Here is a 23,251-nt window from a genome sequence, read left to right as displayed (position 1 = left end):
GGTTTGTTTTGTTGGGACTTTTGGAGGGGGTTTTTTGGTTGTTTTTTGTTGTTTGTTTGTTGGGCTTTTTTTTTTTTAATGAGACAACAGAAAGAGACCTCAAACCCTCCCACTTACTTATAGCAGAATGATTGGTAATACCTCTCAGACTTTAACCCAGACCAGGACTCTACTGCATGAAGTGCTCTACAAATAAGGTTCTTTACAGAAGTCACCTTTTCCTGCTTACCTGGAAAAATCATCCACATGTAGTTATTGTGCAGCCTGAATCCCAAGCTCTGCAGGAGAGACCTAGTGTTTACTGCTGCAGATGTTCAAGATCTTCATCCAAGCTCTCTTCCGGGCCTGATTCAACCAAATTATACACTGCTTAGTATTGCTAGTAAACATGAACATTTTATTAAAACATCCCCCACTCCTACCCCTGCCCATGGTAACATGAAACAACATTTCCCCATCAATGGTGTTCAATCACCATTCAAACAGGAAACAAAACAAGAATTTTATTTTGAAGCAGCATTTATTTTCCATTAGCTTTGCATACAGAGCTTCAGCCTAGCTAAGACAAACTGTACACTGCAGGTAGCTGTAGGGACATGCTACACCCTGGCAATGCCACCTGTGTTGGGTTTGCATGGCAAGCTTTTGGTAGCAGAGAGGGCTACAGTGGTGGCTTTTGTGAGAAGACATTAGAAGCTTCCCCTATTCCTGACAGAGCCAATGCCAGCCGGCTCCAAGACAGACCCACCACTGGCCAAAGCTGAGTCCAACAGCGGCAGTGGTAGCACCTCTGGGATAACGTATTTAAGACAGGTGAAAAAAACTTGTGCAACAGCAGCTGAAGAGAGGAGAGAAACCACAGTGTCAACACCAAGGTCAGTGAGGAAGGAGGCAGAGAAGGTGCTCCACACACCAGAGCAGAGATTGCCTCCCTGCCGTGGAGGCCATGGTGGAGCAGATAGCTACCTACAGCCTGTGGAGGAGCCCATGCTGGAGCAGGGGAATGCCCAGAGGAGGCTGTGATCACATGGAAAGCCCATGCTGGAGCAGGTTTGATGTCAGGACTTGTGATCCCACAGGGAACTCACACTGGAACAGCCTGTTCTGAAAGACTGCATCCCATGCCAGGGAGCCACACTGGAGCAGTTTGTGAAGAACTGCAGCCTGTGGGAAGAACTCACGTTGGAGAAGTTCATGGAGAACTGTAAGAAGGGCCCCATAATGGAGCAGGGCAGGAGTGTGAGGAATCCTCACCATGAGGAGGAAGAAGTGGCAGAGACTGATGAACTGATACATTCTCTGTCCCCCTGCACCATTGTGGGATGAAGATAGTGAAGATCAGGAGTAAAGGTAAGCCTGGGAAGAAGGGAGGGATGGGAGGAAAGTATTTTTAAGATTTGGTTTTATTTCTCATTATACTACTCTGATTTGATTAGTAATAATTTAAATTTGCCCCAAGCCAAATCTGTAATTAGTGATCAATCTCACCCTGTTTTTTTTTTATATTTTCTCTCTCCTGTCCAGTGAAGAGAGGAGTGATGGAGCAGCTTTGGTGGGCACCTGGTCTCCAGCCAGAGTCAACCCACCACACCACTGCCTCTACAAAGCACCATTTTACATACTTTTCAAAACACCAAAGCAGTGAAGTAGTATTTGCACAAGAAAATTGCATTATAATGGCAAAAAACATGTAAAGGTTTTTAGCATTACTCAAATACAGCATCTACCTTGAATACTGGGCCACATCCCTATGAGATAATGCATGTTTTGGGAGAGCTCTCCAAACAGAGCCTTGCTGTGTTTGTAAGCTAAGGGCTGCTATGAAATCCCCCAGTGCATTCTACAAATCCACTACTTGGCCTTTGTGCCAAGTGCTGGTTCTCTTTTGACCCACACAGTCCAGATATCCACATTCAAGTTGCACCAGAGGAAGAATTTGTCCAAATCACAGATGACTTTCAGCTTCATACAATACGCTCTTGGTGTTGTTTTCTGGCAATTCCAAGTGGTCAAAATTTCCAAAACTTTTCAAAGTGACCTCTGGTTGTGGTCACCTGCCTTACTACCATGGATTACATTTTCTCTAGGAGGCAAGTCAAGTAACTCCTTTTGAAATTAAGACAGGGAGCTCACTGCTGCTGAAACCAGTCAGCAGGAGCCAGGTTTTTAGAGTACTGAGAAATCTACAATCCAATTTTTAATTTAAAAGTTTAAATTTTAAAGGTTTACCCTAGAGCTTTATATTGCTAGATCCTCCCTTAGAGCATACTCCATGAGTCAGAACTTCAGATGTTTGGGTTGTGGCTTCACCAGTGCTAGATTTGATTAGTCACAATGCTGAATGCCCTTCATTGCTCACTGTTTCATGGCCTCTTCCTCAAGTACCTGTTCCAGTAAGATCTGTTTGCAAATTGGAGGTTAAATGTGGTCCAGACAAGGTCTGACAACCAATGCATACTGTACTCTTATAGGGGTTTTAATTGGTTTCAGGCTTTTTTTTTCTGTAAATTAATTTCTATTTTAAGTAGTTGATTGAACCTGTATATATGTGTATTTAAACTTCCCTTAAAAGTTCACCCTAGTAAAACAGAGTTTTGGATCTCATTTCTCTCAGCGGCACAGCAGGTAAAGAAGAGTGAGCACACCCATTTGATATTATCTGAGGAAGTAAGAAATGAGCATAATGAGCCTCACTGCTTTTCTGTTAATCCACCCTCAACACCTGCCTACACAACAGCAGCAGAGAGTGCAATGTCTCCCCTTGCAGCACTCACCCCACTACGGAAGTAATAATGGCTTTTGTGCTTTCTGTACTCTCAGATCCTGACAATCCACGGTCAGACATACTCACACACTCTGATGTCTGGTCTGGCTATCCCATCACAGCCAGGTTTCTGGCATAGCCTTAATAAACCATCAAAGTACCTATTTTGAAAGCAAGATATGGAGGAAGAAGACGGACGTAAGCATGAACTATTTCATGAACTTCATAAACCAAGAAAACAGGTCACGATTCTGTCCAACCAAGCCTACAATCCTTCTCAAGATGCACAGAAACTGTTCAAAGCATAAATACTCAATGAATGCCAAACCTGCACAGTCAGGCAGGTTTATTTTCTCCGTAGGAGCTTAAGGAGGGTCTTAGTACATTGCTTACATTTTGCTTCCATGCACAAGAAGTCTCAGAGAGGTATTTATTCCGTTCACATGAAAAAACAATTTCATGTACTTAAAAGAAAAAAAGGAGAAAGATGGCAGCACAGAAAGTTTTCTTCATTACAAAGTGTTTTTCCATCAGGCAATTATTTATAAGAACTTTTGTTAACACTGGAGTTGAGGCTCTGGAACAAAGTGGATATATTGTTTACTAGCTTTGCCAGTCAATCTTCTCTTACAAAGCCTCTCCCTTCCCCCTCTCCTTTTGCAGCCAAGTCAGTTCTTTGCATAGCTCAGGAGTTTCCTTTGTTACCAAGATCTCCTTTTCCACAGATTGTTCCTTGAATAATGCCATCTTCAATGTAGTGCCCTGAGGTATCCGTGCTCCTGCAGAGAACTGTTGAGGGGATCCGAGATGAGCGTCTGTCCTGACTCTTATCCTCAGAGGAGCAGAAAATCATCCTTTTCATGGTAGCCCACATCTCATCATCTTTGTATGAATAAATTATTGGGTTCATGACAGAGTTCAACAGGGCCAGGAGAAGAAACCATCTTTTAACATTCTGAATCCCACAGTAGGTACAGTTCAGACCATCAAGCAGTAAGACGACCAGGCCAGGCGTCCAGCAGACAACAAAGGCACCTAGAAATAAAGGAGACAGAAAGAAAACCAAACCTGACTTCAGACTTTTAGGGGTTTGGAATGTTTTGCATCTTACAAGATTATTGAGTTCATCAAAATTCTACACAAAAATGCTAAAAGCAAGAGAGGACAAAATTCTAATGACAGTAGCAAAATTATATCTACTACAGCTCCTCTGCCAAGCCCCGGACAGGAGGCAGGGCAGCTCTCAGCAGACCACAGGGAGCAAGAACCCAGTTGCTGACAGCATCACCTCAAACACAAGTGGGAAAAGGTCATCACAACAGGGATTTATCCATGCTGATAAATAAACAAGAGCTCAAGCATTTACAAGCAGAGAACTGCACTCGAACACAAACTTCCTCTCTTCATGTCTCTCGTGTGCTGGAGGAGAAAATACCAAGTGGTTCACTTCCATCACCACCCACGATATGATCCGAAGAGACAAGTCTTCTGTCACACTACAGCTGTAGCTGGAAACCCACAGCTAGTGTAGGATGCATGCCACTGCCTGCAATACACAAGCACTGCTGGCTCCCTGGTTAGAACAGAGCCCACCTCCTTCCACTGCCCCCTCCCAGGCTCTGCACGTTGGGTACTTGAGACTCAACAACTCAGATGTAAGAAAAAAATTCAGTTACACATGAAAAAAGAGAAGAAAGCAAATAGATGAGTTAGCAAAGGTGAACTAAAGGATGTAGCAGTTACAGCACAGAAATGAAGGGGGTGGGGGGGAGGAACCAAACACAAAAAGGATGAGGAAGTAAGTATACAGTGGTGGGGAAAGAAGAAAACTCTGCAATAGAGACATTTCCCCAAAACATAGCAAGAAACTGCAGGACAAGCTCAGGAGGAGCAGAGATCTTGTGTTTCAGCTGCAAGGCAGGAATGACAACAGCCCCTGCGAGGAACAATGTGATAATAAAAGCTGGAAGACAAAGCAGGACAACACACTCCTCTCCCAGCAGCCCCTCAGAAAAAAAAAAAAAAAAAGAAAAAAAATAAAGGACAAAGAAGGGAGAAGAGATCTTGACGGAAGACAACATGAAGAAAGCATAAAACCCACAGCTTAGAAGGAAGTTCTATATTGCATTTGCATCTTCCCATGTTCCTGCACACCACAGCCATAAGTACAGGGGTGTGGGCAGGACGGGTGGGGAGGGGGCACATGGCTACCAAAAGCAGCCATTGGCCACGAGTTGGAGAGGGGCCCTGGACTGCCCCATCTGCCCCCTGGTCTCCCCCCTGCACTGCACCCCGTGATCCCTCACCCACAGTCCAGGGAATGAGTAGCCATATGCATGATAATACTAACTTAGCACAAGCCACAATTGCTGTCTGACATACAGAAATAGAAAATTACAACTCTGCCCAACAGTCACAGTTTGAACAATGTACTGAGGAAATTCCAATCACTTATCACAGCAGTTTCCCCATTTTGGGGCTTAGAAGAAAATAATCCAACAAATAAGTATGATAGCAGCTACACACTAAAAAGCTCTTCTTGTGGGTGTGGGTCTCTGTTCAACAATTTTGGTAGGTCAAGCAAGCCCACTCATTTTTTTTAAAGCCGCTGATATTCCTATATCCCAGCTGTGCAAGCAAGCAGTGGGAGGGCAGCCTGGATTACAGCAGGACCCAAGCAGTGCCAGAGCCAGTACTCGGCAGCATCTCAGCCAACCCATCGCTGTGCTGCACACACAGGCCAGTGCCAGCAGCACTGCACACTTCTCCCCATCGAGGACTTGAACAGACTGCCCATCTGATGGGCGGGTCATAATGGTATATAAAGTGAATTTGTATGACTTAGTAAGCATTAGGATTGCTGAAAAATGTATCCAGGACAGGGTATCATGGATTTTGCTGCAAATCTGTGCTCCTGGACTCCAGACAAAACTCAACCAACCGATTTACTCTGTTCTAGGCAATACCGAACAGAAAGGCAAGAGACCACTTTCTTCAGAAACTGAATTTTCTACTCTGCTGTTCCAAGATTTTTGTGATGCTATGCACTAATTTCATAGTGTTAGTTTTGAGATACTGGTTAACATCAGTAACATTCCTCCATTGCCCACTGGCATGGGGAGCTGAATGCTGCTACCACAACACTTGTTTTCCCTGGTCAGTCTCTGTACTACACACTGGTTTGGCTCCCGTGTGCTGAGTAAGCAGTTGTGACACCAGCTCTCTCACAGTTTACAATGGAGAAAACACTGCACTGATTTATTGCCCTGGGCTTCACCAGCAAATCCCATCAGGTTTAACAAGCACTGGAATCCAACCACCCAGACAATACTGTGCCCAGTTAAGTGTCTTGGCAAGTAATTGGACATAAAGCTTTCACTAGCTACCAAGGGTCACTGGCAGAGCTGTCGATACACCAGCTCCATGCAGAAATTGAGATGGTAACAAACCTGCCTTAAAACAGGCACTGAAAGCATTTTGACCACTCGTACCACAAAGCATGCAAGGTCCAACCCTGCTTTTATGGAAGTTACCAGGAGATGAAAGAGACCCCAAAAGCCACATTTAACAAGAGACACAGAAATCTCTCCTTCAAACAAAATTCCAAGATTGCAGGCAGGATTAGTCCATGAACTCCTAGGATATACCTCTGTCTATATAAGCAAAACCATAAAAGGTTTCAGCTACAAAAGTAAGGGAAGATAAAAGACATCTGCAGACATCTCTCTGCATATTTCCCATGACTGAAGACAAGGACAGGGGCAATGCAGTGACAGTGTCCAAGTTACTGGCTAATGTTTGCACGAGGCTGTTGCTTTCACTCCAAAAATACATTTTGCTGCCTATGGAGACAACACAAGTGATTCACACCCTGCTCTTAGCGCTACTGAGATGAAAGCAAGGCATGTCTTAGACTCACAGCCGTGCTCAGATTTTGTTATTTTTACCACCGAGCTTTCAGAGGGAACCATGGTTAAGCATAAAAATATACCTTTGTCTTGGCCCTTTGGTGATTCTCTGGTTTGCAGACTATTTAATCCATAGGAGCTCCTCTCCCTGAAAAAGAGCCACACCCCCAAAATAATTTAACTCCTGGGACTCTTTAAAATTCACAGAAGTGACAAGAAATACAGCCTGGCTGCAACATGGATTAGAAGAACAACTCTGAGTCTTCGCACCAGATTATGGGAGATCAGGTGTCACGATGCCTCAAAGTTAGTTTGAGGATTTCCATTAGATTTAACCATAGATCTTCCTGTAGATTACATAATTTCTCCTTGAAAATTAATTCCCGTGGATCTGGGAGAACTACTGATGTTTCAACAGCATCATTTCATAAAATCCAGCACATCAAAGCCGTCCCTGAGCATGCCAATGCTGAGAGGAAAAAAAAAAAGCACAGTAGCTTCCAGCTGCCTTTGCCACATGTGCGACCAAGTTAAAACAGAAAGTTACCAATTAAACTATAATTTCACTGAAACTGAAAATCATCCACCCCAAAGCTGCTATTTCAGCAGGAACCTCACTGCCAGGTTCAGAGGAGCTACCACATACACAACCACCTGAAAGTCACATACCTGCATACCTGCAGCCACCCATCTTCAAAGCTACAGTCACAGGCTTAGCTGGGATTATGCCACAAAGTCAGCCCAAGAGCATTTTAGCCCCTTTTGCTAGGTTTCACATCTTCCAGTTTAACTAGATAACCACCTGTGGTTCAGCATGCCAAAGAGAAAGCCTTACTCTTATGCTATAATGGACTACTTTAAGGATTATGGCAGAAATACGCAGATGACAGGGACTTGACTCCCAGCCTCTGGAAGGGGCCATCCAAGCCTAAGGGGTGGTGCAAAAAGCCACCTGCAGCTGTGATCACCATGAATTCATGAAATCACATGGAAATCTCAATTCCCCTAACTCTTAAATGTAGGGCCACGGGAGGAGAACAACTAGAGAGGACAGAGATGTTTTGCTGGAGGGGCAGCCCAGTCCAGCCTTCCCAAGGAAGGAGGTGGAAGAGGCTCGGAGAAGGAGCATGCCAGTAGCACCCAGCTACACACAGCCTCCTTCCATACAGCAGTAGGGCAGCTGGATTTTGTCCTGAATATCCCATAAAACCAATAGAGCACATGAATAAGAATGTTGGGTTTTATCATGCTTTATCCAGCACAGCATTTTGGAATAGGCTTTTAGTGAAGACTGTATCAGGCATGTACTCCAAAGCATTTTCAGATGTTTTGGAACAAGTCATTAAAAATAACTGCTTTGGGCAAAACCCATGTGCTGCATATAGCTGTAGGCTGTTGCATCAGTGGATGTAAGTAGAATTTTGCAAGAATCACTTTGGTCACTTGGTGACTCCTGTGGTAATTGGGAAGTCCAGAAGACACACTATTTGGTTTTTGCACACTGTGCTTGAATGACTTGGACAGGAGAGCACATTTCAAACTGTTTAAAAAAATAAGTTCTCATTCTTAGAAACAAATGATTATAAAAATGTTTGTAAAAAGCCTCTCAGAGTCAAAATTTGGAGAATTGATATGAAGGAACATGCGAAGATACACTTCCTCTGACACAGGAGCTTGGATTAGATTGTACACCCAGCAACATGGGCACTAATTCCACTTCTTTGTCGAAGCAGGCTCCCTTTTGGTTTTGTTTCTGACCGATAAAGTAAATCTACAAAATTATGCTCTCTAAAGTAGCACTCAGGCTTTCTAAGTTAAATTTGCCTCACCCAGTACACAATATCATTAAATGCTTTGCCTGAATTATAGTTTAATTTCGTAGCTGAAAAGCCTTATTCTGTGAGTAAGGGGAAGCTGATGCTGAACTTCAAATCAACTCATAGTCCTAAGGCTCCACTCCCTAATAAAAGAAAGATTAAGTTGAAAACTACTTTTAAACTGGGATTTATTTCCACACAGCAGCACAAAGAGCACTGAAGGCTTGCCACAGGCTATAGGACCACAAGGGATGAGCAAACAGCAGCCACCATCCCTGTCCCTCCAGTTCCCATGTCAGCTGGCTGGGTGCAGTTCTGCCTTCAATAGAAATGCTCAGAGAACTGCTTTTTAAAAGTGCTGTTTTCTGTCTCTTTCCAATGTAGCAGTTAACTACAGTCTACTCGATGCTTATGCATTAGAGCAGGATCATATTTGGAGCAATTCAGAGTTTTTCTGACAAATTTTCTCCTTCAAGGTGGATGGTTTAGGTTTTACTGCATGGGAGGTTCAGTGGGGCAAAAGACTCCGGTCTTGCCCCTGCAAATCAAGGGCAGGGGGCAGGAACAACCACCAAATTGACTCTCTATAGATGCCATAAAATCAAGGGGGGAAAAAAGGAAGAACAGCTGTGGAGGGATTTAGAAAGGAAAGACTCTGGTAGTGGACAGGCCAACTTCAAAAGACACAGAAGTATAAGTGAGAACCTTGTACTTGTTTGAACCATCAGTCCACTTTCTTTTCCAAGGTCAGTTTAAGTGATTTCAGCTTCTACAGCATTTTAAAACACCATTTGGTAGACAAAGATGTTGTATATTACAGCACTATTATTTCAGAAGAAAATAATAAAATCAGACACCAGACTGTGCAAACAGCATCCAAAAACCACAAGGGAAAGAAAGTGTCTTCAACCTGAACATCCTACCCTGGCAACTCCCACCTCCATGAAAAATTACACTGTTCTCCCAGAGTTCTCTAGCACTACCATGCTGCAGTACAACATGATTCTGTTCCAGTTGTGGACACCAGCTTTCCCAAAAGCTCCAGGTTTCCTATACTGGTCATACAACATCAGAAAGAGTTGTCAGAGCAGTAAAGTCATATTTGTGGTTTTAGAGTCACCCACCACCAGAGCCCAGCTTCACAAATGTCCTGGTGCACCCGCAGTTCCACCTGCAGTGAACTGCACAAGCCCTGCTCACGTCATGCCTGGTTTCCAGAAAACATCCTGCTCAGATTCAAGTCATTCTGGAGAAAACTGACTGCTACAGTTGGTATTTGTTCCAACAGTCAGTTGCCTACTCTGTCCACCTCTAATATAATACACAGCTACATTGCAACTAGCTGAGGAAGTGATCTGAGTTGCTCAAGTACCAACAGGGTCTCTAGGGCAGAATCCAGGTCAAATCTCATGTTATGATTTAGAGATCTAAGGTTATACTGTATCATCGTCATCTGAAAATATTTTACACTGTGCAATATACACAGAATGAAGGTGAATCTTCCCGTTGCAAAGCAAATCTCTGTCAAAGTCACAGACCCATCAGGCATCCTCTCCTTTACCCAAGGAAGATGCCTTTCTAGGGGGAAGAAGTTTCTATGTTCAGGAAACAGCCAAGATAAAGATGTGCAAAGATAACTACCAACATCCAACCTTAGGACTTACGGCCTTGTGCAAATATTAAAGAACATAACTTTGAAAATGTTTTTCTATGTAGTTGTGAATCTTCAGAAGCCTTCCTCCAAAGTGATTTTGTATCTCCCTCCTCAAAAAACCAAAAAACCAACAACACAACAATTAGTGTTTTGTAACAAGGTGCCTACACAAGAGAGATACTTTCCTTCTACGTGTTGGCCAGTCCTCTACCCTGTGTTTCTGCTTAGTGGAAGAGCTATTTTACTATCTAAAGCAAACAGTTTAAATGCCTCCAGCACTTTAAAGTTCAGTGAGGGTTTTTTCCGTCATGAGGGCTGAGGGATTTTTGTTTGTTCAAAAAAAAAAAAAAAAAAAAGGCAGCTAAACCAAATCAACACGAACCCATCCGCTGGCACTGCCAGCCTGCCACACCATGGTTTGTCATCTCTTACCTAAGACAGTCATGACAGTCTTCATGAGCTTCACAGGGGTTCTCCTACGGCTAATGGATCCACTAGTGTGTGATGACAAAACATTAGTCTTCCTCTGGACGTACATGTAGATTCTTATGTAAACCACCACCATAATGAAGAAGACAACCAGGTTTAAGACACTCCAGAATACCAGGTAACTTCTGCTGTAAATAGGTGCCAGGGATGAGCAGACAGTAATGTCACAGAGGCAGTTCCAACCCAGGGTAGGAACAGCACCCATGAAAATAGCAATGGCCCAAATTGATATAATTAAAAAGGTGACTCTCTTCTTTGTGAGGTTACTGTGGATCTTCATCCGCATTATTGACATGTGCCGCTCAACAGCTATGACGAGGAGATTCACCAGGGAAGCCGTCAGGCTGGTGTCTAGGAGACCCTGACGCAAAAACCAGCGGTTAACAGTTAATGTCTTGGACACTGGGCCAGTGTTGAACATCAAGAAGACATAGGCAATTCCAGCAAAGAAGTCTGCAGCAGCTAAGTTGGCCAAAAGATAGTAAAAGGGAAAATGAAACCTCTTGTTCTTGACCACAGCTGCTATGACCAATGAATTTGAAATAAAAATGAAGAGGCAGAAAAACGTCCCAAAACACAGAACAACAATGAGCTGTGGCCCTGTCCACTCATCTGCTGTGTCCGTCTTTGTCTTGTTATAGAAGAAGTCCATGCGCTTATCATAGTAGCATTCATTCATCCTGGATTAGAACCCCTGCATCCTAGAAAGTGTGGAAGGTAAAAAGAAAGAAGGGTTAACAATTAGGGAACAGTCCTTGCTTCAATCACCACACCTAACAGCTTCTTTCTGGGGGGACAAGGGGTTGTGACAGGGACATGAGAGGGTAGATGTCTTGAGGCCTTCAGTAAAAATTCAAACTGCACAGGGTCGATGCAGAAGAAAATATTCTGCCCAATGGAGGACCACAGTGCATGATGCTTAGATGAGTAAGGAATTTTTAAAAGACTTACCAGTTTACAAAACCCCAGCACAGTTCCTTTGCACTAGCAGTCATACTGCACAGGCAACAAAGGGGAAGTTAAGAGGTTAAAAGTGACTTTCTAGAGGTCACAGAGAAAATCTGAGCAACAGCCAAGCCATTCTTACTGTAGAATCCCATGTTTGAGCCACAGCCCCATCATTATTTCCATTTCTTAGTGTATCCAGTCAGGACAAGGAAGCATAAATCATAACTCTTCCATTTTACTGACTAAGTAATAAAAGGCCTATTACTGGAAAAATATTTTTTGGGTTTTAATTATATATTAATAAATGTAAAAAAAGTATATAAGATACTACAGGCATATATATTCTGAGCAGATGCCTATTATTTACTACTGGAGGATTTAAGCAAATATGCTGAAAAGGGAAAAATATATTCTAGATATTTGACTATTCTAAAGTCAGGGATTATTTTACTGGCCTGTAAACCCAGAGCCCTGTGAGCGCCACATAGCCCAGTTGTCTTCAAAACCAAAACCCAATTCCACACCCAACCGCAGGATAAAGCAAGCCCAGAAACAGCAGTAGTGCTGGAGTTTATTTCTTATACCCACTCAGCACTATCTTGGACACAGGGCTATTAAACATGGCAATGGAAAGGGGAGTCTGTGTTCCAGATTACATCACACTTCAGCTACTCTGGCAAGGTCAATGTCAGCTGCCTTGGCAGTTTCACTGCCTTTATTATGAACCAAACTGAACTTGGACTAATTTACACAGGAGACCTGACAGCAATTACTCATGGTTGCTGGACCATATGCAGGGTCTCACAGCCTGGTAGGCAGAGTTTGTGTCTGATTGTCACTGGCCCTCACATTCGTTACCAGCATCTGAATAAGGGTTTTAACAATTACTTCATTAATAGATACAGTATAGTTTTAGCAAAACCCAGGAATGCAGCCACGGCACAAGATCCTAATCATGTTAGATATTATACAGAGTGGTAAACCTGTCTGACTGTAAGGACAGACAGGAGGAAGTACAGGGATACAAAGCTTCAGGAGAGGCAGCAAAGCTAATAGCTTTTGTAAAGCTCCTCGTGAGCCTCAGGCCATCATGAGTGCCAGAGTGACAGACTAAGCAGCGCTGGAAAAAAAAAAAACAAAACACCAAAAGATGCAGAAGAAGCAGTTACAGGCAGAAAGATACAAAAAGCATAAGCTTTTCACCTCTGCAGCTAAAACTGATGACAGATAAACATCAGGCTCACTTAGTCTATTATTACCCTGTGGTTATTTTACAGTTATATCTTATCTCTCCAGGGACCGGGAAGGAAATTAAACAATCTCCAGCAGGCTACATAACATGCCATTTTTATATTAAAGGTTCCTTCCAAGCTTTAAGTTAAAAAGGTTCATCTTTTGTCATTCATGTTATGCTACTTGTGTTATTTCTCTCATGCAATATTTATATTACCTAATTTTAAATCAAATTACACTATTCCATAATTAATACTTTCAGCAAAGTGATATCTTATTTAATATTTAATTTTTCTGAAATAGCTCAGCCTTTTTTTTCTTGATTTTTCTTGATTCCCACCCTAGTAGTTAACATGAAAGCAGGCCACTTGTCACTGTTGCCCATTATCCTCAAGAACCTAGCCAGCCACTTTTAAATGAAGGAATATATTACTTAAAGCATGAAATTTAAGTATAGTCGAACTAAGAACAATTACTTACGGACAAGAAGTGGAAGGAAACAAGTAAATCATCCCTTTTGCTGAAATATTACAGAGCATCCCTCCATCTAAAAATAAAAAAGCCTCAGCAATGCGGATCCACTGCAATAGTCAACTGGAATTCAACGCCTACTGCTCCCTGTTCAGGGCAATATGGGAGAGTTAAGCAGTCAGTATGTTCTCCATTCTCGCCTAGGAAGTACTCAAAAGTCAAATTCAGTCTGTAAGTGACCAGAAGCTCCTAAGGAGCTGCAGGCAACAGCTACTGAAGCAGCAGAGAGCTGGGAACGCTGCCAGCCAGGATGGCTCTGCTCTAACCCACCAAGGCAGCAAAGGACTTGCTGAGCTTGACATGAAGCTTTTACAGAACAGCCCAAATGCCTGCAAATAGAAGCAGCATTTTGGGCAAGAATGGCAGGGTAAAAAAAAAACCAACCAACCAAAAACCTGTGAAAATTATAGGGAAGGTTTTCTGAACATGTTGTATCTTACTGTGTAATCATCTCAACAGGTGAATCTCTTGCTTGCAGTGACAGGAGAGTAAAGAAATCTGCAGATGCCTTTTGTATCTTATCTGGAGAAAAGCTTAAAGAAATCCAAAATATCAACTACAAACTTATTCTAAATACTTCAGCTTATTGAGACCTCATCCTCATTTGAAGTAGTACCCAAAGAAAAAATATTTATACATCCATAATTCTTCACCAAAATAACCACACTACAAACACTCACTGTCACACAGTAGAGCTCAAATGACAAATGATTTTGAAAGAGATGTCTTAAGGTGTTGAGGTAAGGCAAGAAGGAGAAGAGAAGCATCCAGCTGAGGTCTCAGGGTCACAGGGCAGTCCGTGGAGATCTCCACATGGAAGCTGCATCAAAACAGCAGCTCGTTTACATCCCAGTCTTTCCGAGCAGAAAAGCAGCCCTTGGTTGTCTGTACCAGCATGGGCACAGAAAGCACTTATAAGGCCAGGGGCCTTGCAGACAGTGGTTTACTTCACACCTTCATTTTAAGTCCTTCCAGCAGAATTAGGCTGGTCTCAAGGGAGCTGTGCAGCCATGACAGAGCTATGCAGCTGAATCCTCAGTGATCCTGCCCAAGTCCACACCAGGCATAAGATGAGTGACAGGATATCCCATATTTCTTGGCATGTCACATGTCCTTACAGCACTTTCTTCTCCAGGTCTTCTCTTCTGCAGCAAAACAGAGATGTTTGTCAGGACAGGTTTAAACTTCAGAAGAAAAAAAAAAAAAGGACCCTTAAATATTACATATTTCAGATCTATTTATTTAGTACACAAAAGTTTGAGTATCAGGCAAAATGCTGTTCAATGTTAGCTGAAAAACAGCTAAACTTGTCAGTCTAGACTTATAAAGACAAAAGAGTCTCCTAGAATCTGCAGCAGAGAGCTTCCCAGTCTGCTACTTACTTTATGAAGAACTGCCTTCTTTTGCTTTGAAATTGGTTCTCATGAGCTTAATAGTTCTTGGGTTTTTATGGGAAAGGACAGCAAACAATCTCCATTCACCTCTTCCATGCCACTCTGTTTCATATCCCGCCATATAGACCTCCACCAGTAATCACATGGTGCATATTCTACAGCTGAGATGAACTAATAGCTTGCCATAAGTCACTTGCAGGCAGATACATCAAACCTTTGCAAGTGCAAAAGCATACCCTTGTCTAAAAGATTCTTTATTTCAATCTATTTAATTACTTCAGTTCCACCCATAGTGGCTACAAAGATCAGAAACTGATGGACTGTAAAGTGTCTTCCTCTACCACTGAGTAAACATTCAAGCTTTTTTTGGTTGTTTGTTTTTTTGAGGGGGAAAAAAGTCTTTTGTTCCAAAAAATCTCAAAGGATTTGAGATTTCGGTTAAACTGCTTTCAAATGCAAAAGCATGCATTAAGAATTCTTCCTAACCCATAACATCTTGAGCTGTTTGTCTTAATGACAGCTTGAATGTTTTAATTGATTTTTAATTCCTCTATGTAAGTGTAACTCATATCAAGTCAGAATACGTTCTTCACCATTCTTAAAGTCAAGAATTTGCATGAATATGTAGGAATATATTACACTAGCTGTTTAAGTAAAGAGTTTGTGAAATAAAATATCACCTAAATAATGCTTTGGACAAAAGGTTCAGCTAGTTGCAAGCTAATATATTTTAATGGTTGTTATTCAATTAGGATCTAGTTTGCTTCAATAAAGTTACTAAAAATCTGTATACTTAGAATAAAATTTAATATCAGTTATTTAAGTCAAGGATTTTACGGATCCAAACTGTGATTAAAATTACCTTTTTAATCACTTTGATTCAAAATTAAATCTGGCCTGTAAATCAACTCCAAGTTGAGTTACTCATTATTAATCCAGACATTTCTGAAGGAAAACACAAATAGCATTTTAATGAGAAGGTCATTATAAAATTTAGCCTGCAAGCCATAATGTGATTCATGGTACACCCCTGTGGTTTTCTGCCTCTTTCCTGTCCATTAAAAAACAAGTTGTTTCAATATATTGGCCACAACTTTATTGAAGGGTTGGCGTCAGTTTGGGGGACTTTGATGGCTTCTGCCCTGTTCCTGTATAAATGAGGAAGGGAACAGACAGGCCTGGGTTGGCACAGAAAGCTACTGTGAGAGGATTCAAGCTGAGTTTGCAGATGGACTGAAAAGTCCATAAAGCAAGACTGAACCTACAGGAGGACAATAGCAGTGAAGCCCTCCAGCAGGGCTGAAAGTTAGCTTAGGCCAGGGGGAGGGATGTTTGCCCAGGCAGAACCCCAGCCTGGTTTACTGCTGGTTCTCCCGACCCAGCACAGGAATTTCTGTGCAGAATTTCAGGGCAGCTCAGTATCCAAAATGATACACTCTGGAACAGGAGAGATCACAAAGCCAGTACAGTCCGGGCAGGTCTGTGGGACAGGGCAGAGGAGCAAGCTGTGCCCAGGCTCAGCCTGCAAAGCAGGCAGGCTGCCAGCTCTGCCTGAGCACTTCTCCTCCCTGCCTCCCCTTCTCTAATAGAAGGACGAGGTATTAAATGCAGATCTCTGCGAGATTTTGAAACTTACTAGGAAAGTTGCTCTTCAGAAAGCTGAGTTTATCATGCTGGCTGATCACAGGCATATGCGGCAGAACAAAGAGAGTCACTTGGCATTCAAGCTGTTACTGCAGAGAAATATCAAGCAGCAGCAATTGCCTACCTGCACATACTGCTTAGGTTTTTTAAACATCCTACAAGCAGCAGATGGCCCTTGACACAGCAGCACAAAAGGAGTGCCTTGAGGTTTGCTGCCTGTGGAGCCCCTGCCATGGGCTCCCTGCAGCACTGGACTTGATTGCCTGCACCCTGTGCCAAAGTCAGACACGAACACCCACTGTCCCATCCTCTTCTTATGGATAAGCCACCAGTGCTGCTTTACTGAAAAGTGCTGCATTACTGAAAAGCTCTCTCTCACCTCATTCCCAAGACGAAGGCAGAGGCAGAAGGAAGTCAGAGTGCTGGGCAGTCAAAGCTATATATACAAATAGTATTAGTTCAGAAAGGGAATGGGTTCCTTGTTCCCCTCCACACCCTGAGTACATGTATGGCCACGGAGGAAAACACAGCCAAGTGATTGCACAGTAACCCAAGAAACCCATTCAGGTCACCTCAGCTTAGAAAGAAATACCAGTGCAGAAAAGGGTGTGTAACACAGCTGAGGCCAAAAATGTTAATATGTAACTGTGAGGAGGAGTTTTTGTGAAGTAAGTATTCTGGTTCACTTTTAATTGTCTTAAATAGTTAATTGATAATATAACCAAAATCAATTTAGAGAAACAAACTGAAAAGAAGAACATAGAGAACACAAAGTTCTGCAGAAATATCTCCATCTAAACTAAAACTTTTTTTTATCTGGTACTATTAGAGGATGCAATGGAAGCCAACATTCATTTAACAGGTTTTACAGAGACAAGTTATCTCAGAAGTAACTGTTTTACATTTTGTTTATTACAGAAATTCTGCAGGCACTGCCTATACTTGAAGCAGCATGCTACATGGTACACTTCAAGGACCTGAGAATATACTTTCTAAAAAACATTTTTAAAATTCAGCTTTAAAAATTGGGAGGAAAAAATATTAATGTTAAAAAACTCTAAGGCTCAATGAGTAAGTTTTCATCCAGAGAACTTACTTATTACTAAGCAAATCTACTTGAGGTTTTGGCTGGGGGTATATATATTTTAACTTAAGTATCCCAAATTTCAGATAACTGCCTGAACTCAAATCAAGCACTCCCAAGCAGAATTACCTCATTACCTTGGTCTTCAATACCTTTTTGAATAAGGAGAGCAAAGCACCTCATCCATTTTCTCTCCAAGCCTTGATGGAAAGTACAGCACCACTTATACTTACAGCATGGTTCCAGATATTTCCAGTAAGAGTCCATTTTAATGGTGTCATCTTCTGGACTAGGAAGGGGGTGGGGTAAAGGGAATCAAGATGATTCTTTGGCAACTCTTAGATCTCAGTGATGGAGACATTTAAGGGTTTTTTTTTATCATTCGTCCTGCATAAAATACCAATGCTAGAGGGTACAAAAAAAGAGTCTTAAGAAAAGTATTAAACCTACCAAAAATATAGAATCTCAAGACTAAATATTTAAACTTGGAGAGAGAGGAAGTAGTACCGCCAGCCACAGACCACAGTGCTCTGTACACATAGTCTGATAAGAGGCTTAAAAATCACTGTCAGGGCACAGAAGTGTCACCCTGTGCATGTATGCGACAGTGCTGCTCCTCTGCAAACTGCTACAGACTGACACTGACAGCTGAACTGTGAAGCACGGAGATACAGGGGCACCTCCACCAAAATATTACAAACCCTGGTGCCCATGTGCTGAAATCCCTTTAGTACTAAGCTGCTCTACCACACTAAATTACTTTTGGAAGCTCTGATCCACTGCAGAAAGTTGTTAGGGACAGATAGCAAGTAACTCACTAGCAACCACAAGTTTAGAATTCAGACTTTGGTAATTTAAGACTTTCTGAAATTATGGTTTACTAAATCTATATATGGAGTTCAAACTAAAAACTTCATTGCAAAGCCTTCATTTAGTCTCCTTTAAGTGTGGTTCTGCAAGGAGCTGGCAGGTCATCCTATAATGCGGAAACAGACACAGCATTTAAAATATTTAAAAGTCACTCGAACAACCTATACATTGTGAAACATGCCTAGAAGAAAATACCTGTTCTGCTTCTAAAGTAAGTTTCCCATTTCTGCAGAACTTCCAGGTCCACTCATTGATTGCTATCAGCTCCATTTTACCATTCAACAAATCAGCTTTCTTTCACAAAACCTACAGAATGTGACTGTAGGTCACAGACTTTCAGCACAGTCCCAACCAAGTCAACTTTTACTGTTTATTTTCAGCACATAGCTCATGAGGAACTGAATTACACAACTGCTGATTAAAACAAGTCACCTGATTGTATCTGATCTGTTAACAGATTCAGAGCCTGGGTTTGCCAGCTAACATGTCAGTGGAACTGGTAGAAATGGCAAAGTCAAAAAAATATTTGCTGGAGACATGGAAATGAACCTAATGGTATAATAGTAGAATGCAGGTATGTCAATCTTTAACACTAATACACAAGAGAAATATATTCTCTACAGTGTCAAATCTTATACATCGGAGATTTTATTTCATTATCTGATAGCATAAAGACTATGCTGGAGAATGTTCTGAAATGGTTAATGATCAGTGTAGTACCGGAGGATAAGAACACAGCCAGTCTAATTTGTTTGAAACTTTCATCTAGCATTCTGGGAAAAAAGCGAAATACATTTTTCAGGTTTACTTGCTGCTAAGAGCTGCTGCTTCTTTACTGATTGTGCAGATTTTTTGTGGGGTTGTTCAATTTGTTTGTTTGCTTTTACTTTTATTTTCAGTAGACAGATAAGCTTAGTGAAATCAGATTTTTCACCATATAACTGGATTTGAGTTGTACTTTCTACTGCACCTCTTAGAAGACCATAAGGACATCTAAGAAGCCATATACTCAGCACAGCTTAAAGAACAAAGCTACAGCAATGCACCTTACCAATCTCTACGAAGAAATGTCTTTCTAGGTTCATATCACAGAAGAGAGAACAGACCTAAATCCATGGCCTCTGAAAACACAAGTCTACAGAAGTGCTTCCTTCACTCCCCCCACCTCCCGACCTTTTTCGTTAAGGGAAAGAATTAATCGAAAGATATAGTGCTAAATAACGGCAGTGTATTTTTTCGGTGTATTGCATAGATTAGGAAGCCTTATTAAAAAAACCACCTCCGAGAAGAGCCTGTGCCAGCCCCCCGCGGTACGTACCAGCTGCCCGCACCCCAGCAGGGCACGGCACACGCGCATCCAGAGGTGTGCAAACGGGAATCTCAGATGTATGGAAGCTCACGTGTATACATCCAGGAAGTACCTCTATTTTTGTACATGCATACACACCTTCGCATGCACCGCGCCGGGGCAGAGCGGCAGCACCGGCGCTCCCCGGGTTCTGCCCCGCCGGGCTCCGGCCCCGCCGCGGGGGCGGCCGAGCACTCCCCGCTCCGCTCCTCGGCACCGCGCCGGGGCGCGCCCGAGGGCGCTCCGCAGAGTTTTACAGAACTGCAGAAAGTTTTGCCTGCCCGATTAGTAGGGGAGCGGCTCGTCCTCACGGACCTCGCCCAGCCCCCGATAGCGGTGTTCCCACCGCTGCCCCCTTCGCCGAGCGGCGGCCGCCCCGGCCCCGCTGCTGGGGGGGCTCAGCCCGCGCCCACCCCCGCGGCCCCACTCACCGGCAGCCCCGGTGCGGAGCGGAGCGGAGCGGAGCAGCACCGCCGCCTCCGCGCACAGCGGGCCCGCCCGCCCCGCTCCGCTCCGCGCCCCGTCCCGCCCCGCGCCGCCTTAACCCGTCCGGCCCTGCCCGCCCCGGCGCCGCCCGCTCGCTCCGCATCTGCCCCGGGCCCGCGCCGAGCCGAGCAGGAAAGCTCTCCCATGCGCTTGTTCCTCCCCGGTGAGGAGGTCTGGCTCTGCCCGAGGCGCGGGCAGCCCCGGGGCACACGAGCGAGACCGGGAGCTGCACAAACCTAAAGAGCTGCGCTGCGCGAAAAGCCCATCAGAAGATCCATCATCATTCACGCATTAGGAAACAAAGGCAAGACAGATAAAATTGCAGTAACTTCTGCGAGTAGATCTGGACAGTACACACGGCATCACATGTAGCTGTTCTTTTAAACATAGAGTAGAAAGCAAACAAGAACCACCTCTCACCCAACACAGCGATACAGAAACCTTGAGGCTCATGTCACCTCCAACGGGCAGGATCGAGCACACACAGCTTTGCAATGAAGGACAAGTCAAACTCAAACGTAGAAGGTATTACAAGACCAAATTTATCTGAGGACCGTGATCAGATGGATCTGACCCACTGTCACCTACCTGAATCATTTACTGAGAGCAGACATATATCCAAGTAGTGCCGAGCTACACATGTGCCTGCTCAGAGCTGGAGAACTGACAAAAGAAAATATCAGCAGAATGTCTCTGCCCCACTTCTCAGAAATCCTGGTAACAATTACAGCATGAAACATAGACAGAGTTAAAGCCTAGGTACAGCCTTGCACATGAACATTACATATGAAATGCCAAACAGACTCCATTCCAGCACCTTTTCTGTTTTATCCAAAAAAAGAAAAACCCCCAAAAAAAGAACCCAAACTCTTATTCACCTTGTCCCCCTCACTTGAATGCTCACCTTGAAGATGGCTTAGGAAATTTTCTTCCTTCCTGCCTGTTTCTTCCTAATGCAGCCTTCTCACTCTCTCATCCATTTCTCTCCTCCTTTGGTAAAGTCCTATAAGCAATTAGCAAAGCTTCTTATTCCCAGAGAGCAAGACAATGGAAAGCAACAGATTTTTTTTCAGACCAGTTTGCAAAAGTTTATGCTCCAGTTCTGCTTCCATTACTTTGCATCACCTCCTTAGCAGCTGGAGTGAGACCACCTATCATTCAGCAACTGTGTTCAAACCTGTATTAATGTGCAGGATTAAGAGTCAACATATGCCATTAAGTTTAATCTCTGTGGAATAGAGAGCCTGTAAAAACCTCCAGCAAGTGGCTCTTATCTTTCTTTTCCAAGAGGAAAAAAACCCAGAACACCAGATGGTGAAGAGACAACACATTAGTTTCTGTGCCATTAGTTTTCTGTTTCTACAACACATTAGTGACCTGCTCTAATATGGTAGGGCTGAAGCAGCAGTCTAGCTAGCAAGCAGCTCATATGCTTTAAACAATAAAAAAAATCAATACTGGACAAGAAAGCTTTATGATTCCATTACAGAAATTAAGTCTTCAAATGAGTTAGAAATTGTAAGTACTCTCTACAAGTATGTTATTATAATCTATGTTGATAATACTTTTCCTCATTCCCTGAGGATTCTCTCACAAACAAGTATTTATCTGAGCAATGGCTTTGGCAGGTCGCATTCAATGTCCTACTAAAATTGGAAAGAGACAGTTGGAGCTTGAGCGAGGAGCCATGGCGCCTTCACTATGGCTCACAACACCAAGGGTACAGGATGTACCTCACCTGCTTTAGGGAAGAGAGGCACAAGGCCTTAGGGGACCATGAGCCTGTTACAGTTCATACCTTATATAACTAATTATCCACATACACAGCATTAGTATCTGCATTTTCTAAATTCAAGTTTCTCACCTAAGATTTCTCTAAGTACTGGCAGATGACAGAGCAGTAAGGAAAATACAATTCATTTTCAGATGTGCTGGAACTGTATGATTTAGAGACATTCCAGAAAACTATCAGAAAAATACCAGCAAATTCAGAAAACACCAACATCTTACACACAACAAAGTAAAGATTGCACATTGTATGGGACACAAAACTGCTGGCAATCAGTTAACGCTGATCATTCTGAAGTCAGCAGAAGAGCACTTGGGTTACCCAGGACCCCAGAGCATACACTAGAAGGCTAACATTGACCCAAACAAGTTCTGCAGATGAACACCAGGAGAAAAGTTGACTCTTCTGTCCTGAGTGGAAGACAGTAATCCTCTGTTCTAGATCACGCAATTAGCATCAGTTTGACAAAAAGACAAATTACAGAAAATTTCTGCTAAAAGCACAAAGTCTCGATTATTGGTAGGAATTTCGTTTATAGCCACAGGTTCTAGTAACAGATGAGGCCACTGCAATGCATTGCTCAGACTGGGATGGGGAGAAGATTCTGTCCCAAAGACATTTCAGCAAGAGAAGTATTGAAATTTGTAGAGCCTGGATGCATCAAAATACTGCCATGAAAAACACCTGTTCTAGACACCTAGCTGCAGCCTAAGCAAGGCAAAATGGCATTCACTTTCAACAAAAAAAACTTTGTTAGGAAAGTAAGCACGAGGCAGGAGATTTAAAAATAAACAAACAAAACAAACAGGGAAAGAAAAAAGCTGCCACTCACCTCACTCATTAGTGTTTTGAATTGCCTTTGCCATTCGAAACTCTAACAAGCCAGAACTCGTAGAGACCATCAGCAGTAAAGAACACATAGCAAGACCAAGTCCTAGCCAACACACTGACATCATCTACCAAAGAGTATTTTTAGGGAGTGGATAGTGGACAAAGTGAAGTACCTAATATGATAGTCCACCCACCCAGGGGCATTCAGCACCCGTTAAAGTTCCCAGAAGTACTTGGCTAATACCTATGCACTACTATACTGGAAGTGCTAAAGCAGTAAGTTTAATCCAGACACAGTACAAATCAAATATTGTGGGTATAATAGAAGAGACAGCCAAAAAAAGGATAACTAACTGCTTTTTAGTAAAGCTATTAAAGAACAGACTGTGACCTATAAGTGGTTTGTGTTAAAATGATATACAAGAGGGAGAACCGCAATTATTTTGCACTTTTGTGCAGCT

The 23,251-nt window shown here is 42.8% G+C and overlaps 1 protein-coding gene across 6 annotated transcripts; it reads right to left on the bottom strand.

The window, feature by feature from the left end:
- Window positions 1-263: 263 nt before the first annotated feature.
- LPAR3 (lysophosphatidic acid receptor 3) lies at window positions 264-19,886 on the bottom strand. 6 transcript variants are annotated; one of them, XR_005562821.1, is made up of 5 exons: window positions 19,784-19,886; window positions 14,025-14,489; window positions 10,576-11,333; window positions 3,158-3,799; window positions 264-345 (listed from the first exon to the last, which is right to left on the bottom strand). XR_005562821.1 is itself a non-coding variant. In XM_039379335.1 (4 exons), the coding sequence occupies exons 3-4, from the start codon at window positions 11,309-11,311 to the stop codon at window positions 3,450-3,452; spliced, it is 1,086 nt and encodes a 361-aa protein (XP_039235269.1). In that variant the 5' UTR covers window positions 11,312-11,333; window positions 14,025-14,489; window positions 19,784-19,886; the 3' UTR covers window positions 1,206-3,449. The 6 variants fall into 6 exon arrangements, 4 of the variants coding, with proteins under 4 accessions (XP_039235269.1, XP_039235271.1, XP_027575696.1 ...); XR_005562820.1 differs by having other exon boundaries at window positions 333-345; window positions 2,852-3,799; XM_039379335.1 differs by lacking the exon at window positions 264-345 and having other exon boundaries at window positions 1,206-3,799.
- Window positions 19,887-23,251: the final 3,365 nt, after the last annotated feature.

The sequence above is a fragment of the Pipra filicauda genome, unplaced genomic scaffold (genome assembly GCF_003945595.2).
Source record: "Pipra filicauda isolate LSUMZ 115617 unplaced genomic scaffold, ASM394559v2 scaffold164_size1636381_pilon, whole genome shotgun sequence".
Classification (NCBI taxonomy): Eukaryota; Metazoa; Chordata; class Aves; order Passeriformes; family Pipridae; genus Pipra; species Pipra filicauda.
Note: the sequence above shows the minus strand (reverse complement) of the source record. Positions and strands in the feature narration are given on the sequence as shown.